This window comes from Diadema setosum, chromosome 5, assembly GCF_964275005.1.
Source record: "Diadema setosum chromosome 5, eeDiaSeto1, whole genome shotgun sequence".
Taxonomy (NCBI): domain Eukaryota; kingdom Metazoa; phylum Echinodermata; class Echinoidea; order Diadematoida; family Diadematidae; genus Diadema; species Diadema setosum.
Window position 1 is genome coordinate 44,019,820 of NC_092689.1, and position 11,150 is coordinate 44,030,969.

General features: G+C 35.6%; 1 protein-coding gene across 1 annotated transcript; it reads left to right on the plus strand.

Annotated features, from left to right (window-relative positions):
• Window positions 1-2,549: 2,549 nt before the first annotated feature.
• On the plus strand, window positions 2,550-3,987 carry LOC140228334 (uncharacterized). The gene is made up of 2 exons (XM_072308561.1): window positions 2,550-2,842; window positions 3,339-3,987. Exons 1-2 carry the CDS (start codon window positions 2,550-2,552, stop codon window positions 3,985-3,987), a joined length of 942 nt encoding a protein of 313 aa, XP_072164662.1.
• Window positions 3,988-11,150: the final 7,163 nt, after the last annotated feature.

Here is an 11,150-nt window from a genome sequence, read left to right on the forward strand (position 1 = left end):
AAAAAAGGTGTAATGAAGCAAGACATAGGGTATGAACATCAAATGAAAAAGCAGCAATCATTTCGATACCTCTTATATTAACAGTCATAAAGCATCTTGTTCTTTCTTCCCATTCATTTCATAGCCTCCTATATAATATCAATAATGAGAATGAATGTTTTCTGCTGTTGTTATACATCAAAAGGAAGTGATATATCAGATTCATGTTCCATTTTTATGTTTATCTTAATGTTTTTATATATTGATTAAATTTTTAGTTTCTATATACGCGTATGTCCACATTCATCGATTGTTTTATATTCATACCTTAGAGTTCTCAGTGTGTAATTCAGTTCACTTTTAACTCATTGTAAAGTATACACAGCAATTCAGCCTGTTTTGCTTTTTTTTTTTTTTTTTTTTTACTGTTTATGGGATTTTCCTTATCAATAAACCACTTTTATAGGATTAACTCTCGATTTTCAATACTGGTAAATGATATTTTCTCAAGTGAACCTAATAGTATTTTTGTCTTGCATATACCCAGATGTTGTGATATCACCAAACCTGGATTAACAGCGACCACTTACCAGTTCGAATTGTTCTTACTTGATTTAAACATTCTTTTGATAATTTTCCAAAACTTTCTTTCATTCTTTTCGCAGATGACTCTTAAATATATCATATTCACATAAAGGCATTGCCGATCGATCAACTCTTATTGAGTTAGGAAAAGTTCAGTTATGGTTTAATAGGCTTTCATTAGATGTACTATAATATAACTAATTTTATGTACTTTCGAAATTCTCACGCTCCACTGTAAATCCCTACATTATGATATAAAGAGTGTAACTCTTTGGAAATTTTCAATCAAATTCTTTACGAGTAACTATAAAAGTCGTTAGATTTGGCATGATCATGTCAACAATGTATAATTCAAAATCTAGAAATATTGGTATATTCCACAAACTGAACAATTTGATATCTATTAAGTCTTATCTACGATACACAGTGCCTTCAATCTTCCATAATTATCTTTACTTTCCCAACATTGTTTGGGGGAACTGCGGCAAAACCAAGGACGGCAAAACCAAGATCGCAGCACACTTGCTATACTGCAGAACATGAATGCATTTGCAGGTGATTTGAAAATTGTGAATTTCTGTGTGTGTGTGTGTTGACTTCGCTATTAGAATTTGGTTATATATATCTTGACATGATATTCATGACGAAAATGGAACATTATGTTATACAATGTTCTGTCCTCAAATTACTTAGACATGTAGTATAGCATTTGTCTAATTGAAGATATCAGTATACTCTTATGTGATGTACTCACAATGACTCAGTACACACAATGCCAACTGTGTACGCTGCGCCTGTGTACTTGTGATAATATAATGTGTCTTGAGCAAAATGAAGAACTCTGTATGAGTGTCATTTCTTGCCTAGCCCTAAAATATGCTGTCGACTAACATAAAGTAGTGAACCCATCACCAACATAACACCTTATATAAATTTTCAGCACATATTTTATACGCCCTGTAGCTACAGGTGTCCCACAAAATCAGTACTAGGTCCATGCTCTTTTTGTTGTTCATCAACCATATATAATTTAGTATCGCAATGCAATGGTAACACACAACACGTTAACATTTCATTCTTTTCTTATTGTTCCTTGTTTAATATTTTCACCAATTCAGTGATGACTAAAGTACTTAAATGTTTATTCCATAATCGCTTGGCATTGAATGGAGACAAAAATTAGGCTAGTATATAAAACGTGCTTCAAGATGATTATGCTTCGAAACATAACATTTGTCATTCTTTAAAAAAAAAAAAATGCGGCTGCACCAAAATTCCTAGGAGAAACGATTAACAGTGAGTTTATTTGGAAAGGACATAGTGAATATAGTTTATACACACACGCAAACACAGACGTTGCTCTCTAATTTGCACTTTAATCAAGCTTCATCAGGATCTATATGCGAGAGAACACATTACAATAATTGTCTAGACGGCATTATGTGCCATGATGTAATAATTGCAATATCACACAGTACAATATCGTATAATATTACAATAACAATAATAACATAAATCTGATGACAGCTTGATTAGTGAGAAAAGTAGAGAGTAACTTCCTCCTAAAACTTAATTTCATCCAAACAAATTTATTTGATTCACAATGATACACCGCGTACGTTATGGTCAGGATTGACATCACACGTTATATATATATATATATATATATATATATATATATATATATATAATATACATATATATATACATGTGTGTGTGTGTGTGTGTAAATACACGTACACTATATTTACAGATATGACGAAATCATTCGTTTATCTACCACTGTAGGTCAGACAGAGGTTGAAAAGAAAGGTAAAGCAAACATAAGAACCAGAATCTCGAATCCCCATGTGATCAAGACGATCAAAGGCCACTTGGCAAACAACTCGGTGAACAGACTTGATAACCGAGTAGTCCCACTTTGGTGGCATAATTATAATAAGAGAAGACCTGTTTCAAATTTTCGTTCCTCATAATACCTCACAATGTCTAATATACCGAAAGACAACCCTGGCGGTAAAAGCGGAGGTCGGGCGATTCTGTGGATGATACCAAGATCGATCTCGACGGCGTTCACGAAATGCATGTCGGGGATTCCAGGCTGCGAAGTGTGGATGGAACCGTTTGGCTTCTGCCACTTTGCCCTGAATGAACTAGAGAAGCTTGGGATTAAAGACAAACCAATGAGCTATGATGGTCACGAGGAGTTGTTCAAGAAAGTTGCCGAGACTATGGAGAAATACATGCCTGGGGTCACATATTTTCCCGATAGATTACCGTAAGTTTTCCGAGCGTCTATGACCTTTTCGATTCGTCAACAGGAAATGACAACGAGCAGTTTTCAAGCATAATGAATAATGGACGAGGCACTTGTTTCATTGCTTCTTTTGCATTTATGTTGTATTGTTAAAGCTCATATTTTAACAGAAATTTAATGTGTACCTACTGATGCACACGGCATTACAGTTGTAAATCGACAAAAAGCTGTTTGGATAGGGTATTTTGTATGTTGTTTTAATGAAAATTGATGAAATTTGAACTTAACTATATTGCGTTCAATACGATCTTCAAAAAATTACTATTGCATCTTGTTTCTTTGTGTTTACCTCACAGTAAAGAATCTAATAGAATGTAAGAACATCGATTGTTATTCGCCTACGTACGAAAAAGAAAAAACAAATCTATCATGCAACATGCACTTACACTGGTCATTGACATTAATGATCTAGAAATTCAGAGTAATTATCTTATTTGCGATTTTCTGTTAAATATAGATTTGTAACTATCAAGAAGGACTTGGAGGAATCATCCAGTAAATATGTTTTCGTGAAAGATGAAAGCGTAGCCATGCCAACCGATCAGAGACGGCAATTCATCCCAAAAGGATATCAACACGCCTTCATCATCAGGCATCCTCTGCTCGTGTACAAGTCGATGAGAAAGAGGTGGTTCGCACAGCTCCAAGAATCTGGAATGCTAAAGTTCAACGAAACTGATGAAAGTTCCTTCGACCTCCGCCTCTATGCCAAGGAGGATGGCGTCGATGCCGTCTTCCAGCAGCATCACGATCTCTGGACCTACATACGAGATTATGTCACCCCGTCACCGTTGGTCATTGATTCGTCTGCTCTTCTCACCAACCCCGCACCGGTACTTCGAGAGTTCTGTCAAGCCGTGGGCTTCCCCTACTCAGAGTCGCTCCTACAATGGTCCGGGTCGCCTGAGGTAGCCAAGTCGTGGAAGTGGGCAGGTGATAACATGTATAAGAATGAAGCCTTCTTGGGCGTGTCCATGTACAGCACCCATTTCACTCCTCCGACAGCGGTCCCGGCCTGGGAGGAGGTAACAGACGATGTGCGGGAACTCGCTGAGAAAGCGATGCCGTACTACGAGGACATGCTTAAACATCGGTTCATTGAGTGATCAGCGATTTCTTTTAATTCCTCGTTTGATAATTACGTCATAATAAAAAAAAATGTAAAGGAACAAAGCATAGGGTAAGAACGTCATCTGAAAAACTACAGATATTCTAATACCACTTATAATATATAACACTCATAAAATAGTTCAAAGTAAGCCACAGATTTCATTGCAAACAAACAAGCAAACCAACAGGAAAAAGAAAAAGATATGCCATGGAAGGAAATTTAATTGCATAATTGATTATGCACTCAAATTGAGAAATCCTTGAGAGGCGTAGCTGATGAGAACAGAGTGTAGATTAGCGTTTAACTGCTTCCTCTTTCATTCCTTTTTTTATGAGCAAGTCATTTGCTGTTACTTTCTTTCGTATCACAAATTATTGATTTGATTTATTTGATTTGATTTATTTCTGCAGTATATACAACATAAACAATTTTCCAATACTACTTATTTACATTGTATCCAACACAAAGTGAATATAAATATAGTCATGTATAATGTACCAATAATGAAATACTGTATAGGTGAATTATGATCATACAAAAATAATTGGAAAATCATTGCCTATTCAATAGAATTAACTAAGCAGGAGGTTGATGGTTGCCTTTGGAAAAACATATGGCTCTATTTCTTTACAAATCATTTAATATTATAAATCGTGTAACCGAACAGAGTAGCTACAAAATGCAACAGTGCAAAGGTGAGTCAGGGTGCAAGTGCATATGTGCAGTTTTGTTGTTTTATTATCAATTATTGTTATGCTATTTTTTTTTAATCTGTATAGATTAATTTTCATTTATTGATTAATTTCGTCATTTCGTTGAAGGAAAGATTTTGGTGGTTGGTAAACTTGAAATCTTTCAACTGAGGGAGCATTACAGTAAACTGTCGATTGCAGTCGCCAAGATTATACGATAAAGCCCCTTTTCTTCTGCTATGATATGTCTGAATCATTATTTTGATATAAAGTAACTAGTAGTTGATTATTAAAGTAACTAGTAGTTGATTATAGATACTGATATTTTGATCTACAGTTTCATTCAAAAAGGGACTAGGTGTCACACAATCATGTAAACATGATGATAATGTAGACAAGAGAGAGCTGTAATTACTATTAGATAATTCATAAATGACGACAGAAGGTTTAGAATGCTTTTTGTTTGTGGACAGACTAGCGAATGAGTGGGTATGTCACCAGCTTTTCCAAGGGGGGTGGGGGTGGGGGAGTTGCGTTTATATTTCTGGTCCCACTTCCGGGTTTCATCACCTAACAAGCAAAAAAATAAATAAATCGTCATCGTCTGGAGAGGGGTGCGTTCACGCCAACGAACCCCCCCCCCCCCCCTCCGTGACGCCCATGATCAATGTAGTGTCTTCGTACAGAGACTGCTCGTATGCAGTTAGGTGACACCTATTCAACTGTGCCAATACAAACATGATCTGATCATAGGTTTACCATACGAACAAGAAATAACTGTACAACTTTGTTTAAATTGTGCTTTACATGCGTTTAACTTCTACTAAACGGATGATTGGTACTTTCAAATGTGTGTGCGTCAAAGGCAGCATATCTAATGTCCATAACACCGTCGTCCCCAGCAAACAATGTGATCACTTCACACATTTTACATTGTCTCATTTTATAAATTTATATACTTTTCCGTTTTATCATTTCCATTTCTAAGGCAAATTTAATCCTTTGAAAATCAAATCTATATTTTGAGGAAATGCATGAAATGAAGGAAAGCAAAAAGAAAAACATCAATATACCTTTGAGTCATGACCACAGTTTAAGGGACGAGCACTATTCTCAGAACAATACAATACAAAGGATACCCAAGAGTCATACGGCCCACGAGGCCTACACTGAAAATATGTCCATGAGTCATACCGCCCATTAAGTCGACCCTACGCGAAAAAGGCTCACGGCACGAAACCGACCATACGAAAACAAAACCCACGAGAACGATACTACGCAAAAGAGGCTCACGAGACCGCACACAGCAAAGAAGGCCCACGAGACAGACAGGATGAACGGGGCGATCTATATGTCAACTAGAAGTATGTATCTGTGCAGGGTGTAGCATTAATGCCATACTTAGAAGGGGAAAATAAAATACTACCGAGTGCACTTTGGTCACAGTATAAAGCACAAGATTGTTAGTGACTACACCCCCTTCAGATCATGTGCAGCAGTTGTGCGCTGAGACATCGACCGATTTTGTGAAACATTTCCTTGCAAACTTCATTTCACAACTGGATATTTTTCTAGCAGGATAACCTGAATATGCATGCTCATCATTCTTTTTCTTTTTCTTAGTGGGTATAGTGTTCTGCGGGGAGGGACGAGACGCCTTTGAGGAATAATTTGTGGGTCTATTTTACCTGATATCGAACTTGTGGCCGTGGTTTACTTAGTGTCGAACGCACACAGACATGTATATCAAACACACCCGTTTGACACGAACACACACCTATATTGGCGAACTGGAATATAACTCTAATTTAGGATTGTATTATTGCGGAAGAGACAGATATTTCATCCTCCTCCATGTCCCCCTTCCCCCAACAAATTGACACTATAATACAACTGATTTTAGAAGATGGCTATCACTTGAAGGCAATACAGCAAGAGAAACAATGACATAATACCCTATTTACCACAGGCGGTGACTGTATTACAGTATGAAAAACAAACATAGAAATAAATGGTTAGGTTTAATACCATGGTGGAGGGAACTGGTAGAGTAAAACATCGCCACAGGTGACAAATTTTCAAGTGAGTAGAGTTCAATTGTTCGATTGTTCAATTCATTTATTTTCATACTTCTCATTTATGAACATTACAACATAAATAATAAATGCAAGTTCTTTTACCTTGTAAACAATGTGCAGAAAATAAACAATATACATGGTGATAACACAGTAATTACATGTAATGATAACTGGTCAAAATCGAAATGGGGTTGATCAAAGAGAAGTATGACGGGACCTACACGAACGCTAGCTTGTTTGGCTGTAGGCCCCGAGTAAACAGTGTTTGTGGAAAAGAAACGGAAAACGGGTAGAAGATAAGACCAGGTGATTTAATGGTGCCAAATAAGAAAAGCGGGGTATGCCTATGTGATAAAAAAGAAGAAGAAGAAAAAAAAAAAAAACTATACTAAAATGTGAACCATCACTGTGACCGAGCTATCATTGGTTTCCAGAGTAGAACATGATTTGCATATAAATCCTACTTTGGTATATACACCATAAACTGTTGTTGCATTAAATACTATAGTACCGCAAGGATATGATCAGTAAGACACAAAAAGTGACATGTACAGCTATTAAGCCATTTGATGTCTGCCGTCAAGCTCCGGATAGAAAGTGAGAGAGAGGTAGAGGGAAGGAGGAATATAAAGACGAGCAGCTTGTTATTTCGGGCGAGAGGTCATTCCAGTATCTAGGGCCCGTATACATTATCGTTGTTTTTTTTTTTTTAGCGAAAATTGTTCGAGTATGTGGAAGATGAAATGCGTCACTTTGGCGGGTAGGATAATTACGAATCAAATAGTTTTTCCTGAACATGCAAGTAAAAACATCCGCTAACTCCTTGGCAGAAAATCTATATATAAATATACCGACGTTGTAACTTAACAGATCTGATTTTTTTTTCAGTATTTTATTAAAAAAAATCATTCGTGAGGGACAAATATCTAACATGGTTGATATTTCTGATGGCGCGTTTTTGAATACGGAAGAGTATATCAAGAAGATTTCTAGTTGCATTCCCCCACACAAGAATACCATAATTAAGGTACCGAGTAATCAAAGTAGAATAAAGATTTAAGCAGAATTTGACTTGGAGAAACACTCTTACGTTTATTAAGAACGAATATTACTTAAATAACTAACGTGGGATTTCCAAGATAAATCACTATGAATAAAAAGCCCTAAAATTTTATTCTACTAACCTGGTTTAATTCAATTTCGTTAAGCTTAATATGAAAAGGAAGGGTTTTAAGACTGTTGCTAAAAAAGCATTCAATGAATTTTAACAATATTAAATTTATTGGCATATATCCAAGATTGCACGGATTTAAGTTCTTTATTCATTGTGTTAACAAGAGTATTAGGATCTCTTTGTGTAAAAAATAGATTGGAGTCGTCAGCAAAACATATAAAGGAAAGATTTGGCGAGGAACTAGGAATATCGTTAATGTACAAAATAAACAATAGTGGGCCTAATAAGGAGCCCTGTGGAACACCACATGAAATTAACTTTAACTGGGAATCACGGCCATTTATACTCACGAATTGTTTTCTGTTTGATAAATAATCTTAAAACCAGTCCAAAGCCTTCCCACGTATACCATAATGTCGTAGCTTGTAAATCAAAATATCGTGGTCAATTGTGTCGAATGCCTTCGAAATAATTAAGAAAAACTCCACTAGTGTGGGAGACATCATCTATAAATAGCGTGAGCAACTTTATGGATAAAAGTGAGTAAGGCATGGGTCGTATTGTGGTTTTTTTTCCTAAATCCAAACTGAGAGTTACAAAAAACTTCACACTTTTCGAGAAATTTGTGTGTGCGCGTACATACCAACATTTCAAGAAGTTTTGAAAATGAAGTTAACAGAGAAATGGGGAGATAATTTGTCACGGATTCTTTTTGTCCTTCTTTTAAATATTGGTACTACTCTAGCTATTTTCGGTTGTTGTTTTTTTTTTGTGTGTGTGGAACTACGCCAGTAGATAACAATAAATTAAAAAGGTGTGTTAATGGTGCAACTACTTCATTAATCATGTTTTTAAGGAGAAAATTTGTGATTCCGTCACATCCAGAGCTTTTCTTTGTGTTAAAATTTTGCACGATATCTTCGATGTCTTCTTCAATGACTGGTTGGGGAAAAAAAAGAGACTGCTGATTCTGGTCTTTTAGAAAGTGATAAAAATCAGTGTTTGAATACGGAATACTGCTGGCAAGGTTAGGTCCTATGCTTGCAAAGTATTCATTTAATACTTCTGCCATATCAGTTTGATCTTCAATGTACTTATCATTATTATTGATATGCCTAGGGGGTTCGATGTTATTTCGAGTACAATCAGTCTCGCCTACCTCGAATCAGTGAGGACTGAATAAACTTAAAACAAACTTCGGGGTCCGCGTACATCGACATTGCTTTTTTTTTTTATTGATGCTGAGAATGTCATGTGTATTGCCGATTGTATGCATGTTTGTCACAGTTGTATGGAAGTTACACTGGGAATGTATGGAATAGGAATAACATGTCTTCCTTTCCATGAACATCTTTATCTTTCTGATGGAAGACTTCTACATTCCTCAGTAAACAAAAACGAAAAAAAAAAAGACTCATGAAAAGAGTGATCCATATCGTTTTCTTCATTATGTTTTCAAACTTTTTATAGACATGCTCTTATCATAATCACTTTTTTTTCTAGTAATTTCATAACCTACTAGATGGTGTGACCTGGATTTTACTCTCAATTTTCAACACTGATAAAATGATATTTTCTCAAATAACCCTAGTAAAGTTTGTTTTGCATACCAGTTGGGATATCACAAAACCTAGATATCACTGACCACTTATAACCAGTTCGAATTCGTCTGACTAAAGTCAAACATCTTTCCGTTAATTTTCCGAAATTTTCCAAAATTGACTTTTATTCTTTCTTTTTTTATATGCAGTCGACATTTATATGTAAGTTTAAATGAAAATATTTACGTTTTTACCACAACGATCACTCTGAGCCAACAAATGTTCAGATATGGTTTCAATGTAATAAGCTTTGATTAAAAAAAGTAAAGCTGATTTTATTTACTTTTGAAATTCTTAAGCTACATCTGTGGATAGTTATGTTATTTTCAAGGCTAATTTAAAAACGTTTTAATTCAGAAATAAAGCAAGCGGCTGCACTAAAATTGCAAGGAGTAAAATTGACATGAAAGAACGTAATATAAATGATTGTTTCATAGGTAGCAGAAATCCAAGACACGCGCCCAAACACAGACAGACACAGACACACACACACACACACACACTTATATCTATACAGTGTATAGGGGAACCCGGGGCACAGTGGATCAAAAATGTTTGTCCAGCCAAAACGGGAGTTCAAAGCAGAGTAAAGCAAGATCTAAGATTTTTTGTTTATACTATTACTTTAGGACCACCGCTAACAAATGACAATAAAATTTGTTTTTAGATTATCAGTTTTATCAATTACTGTGAATTTGAAAAAAGTATGAAAATTCCACTTTGCCCCAGACCATTGGGGCAAAGTGGAATACAAAACGCAAAGCATGAGGCGTGCGTGAAAATGCACCAAACTTCATCTTACCCACAAGCCCATTAGTTAACATGTTCCATCTTGCCCCGTCCACTTTGCCTCAACCATGTATGATTTTTCCCAACATGCATCATTGTGACGTCGGCCAATATTTGCTAGCCCTGATATCAAGATCTATGGAAGCTTGACTTATTTTGTATTACTTTATATGGAAACAAAATCATATTGAATTGAATTGAATTGAATTGAAATCCATGCATCGTTGTTATCATGGTTTTCGAGATACTATTTCAGATAAGCCTGATAATTTGTCATAAAGTATATAAAAATCAATTGTTGGTTTTGAGGTATACAAAAAAGATATTTTCCCTCAAGACACATATACAATTATTTATTTACACAGCTCTTATATCAAAAGATGGAGCATCCCTAGAGGGTTCTTGGTGCATGAGCTTTAGATTCAGGAATGAATATATTATGTAGGTTAAGTGGGGTTGTTTCACTCTACCTGTGTTCCTCTTTGCCCCGGGTTCCCCTATATATATATATATATATATATATGCACTGTATAGATCTATATCTTTGTATATATATATATATATGTATATATATATATATATATACAGATATGAAGAAATCATACGTTTATCTACCACAACATGTAAGACAAACTGACAAAGGTTGAAGTGGGAAAGCAAACATAAGAACCAGAATCTCGAATCCCCATGTGATCAAGACGATCAAAGGCCACTTGGCAAAAAACTCGGTGAACAGACCTGATTACCGAGTAGTCCCACTTTGGTGGTATAATTCTACTAAGTAAAGACCTGTTTCAAATTTTCGTTCCTCATAATACCTCACA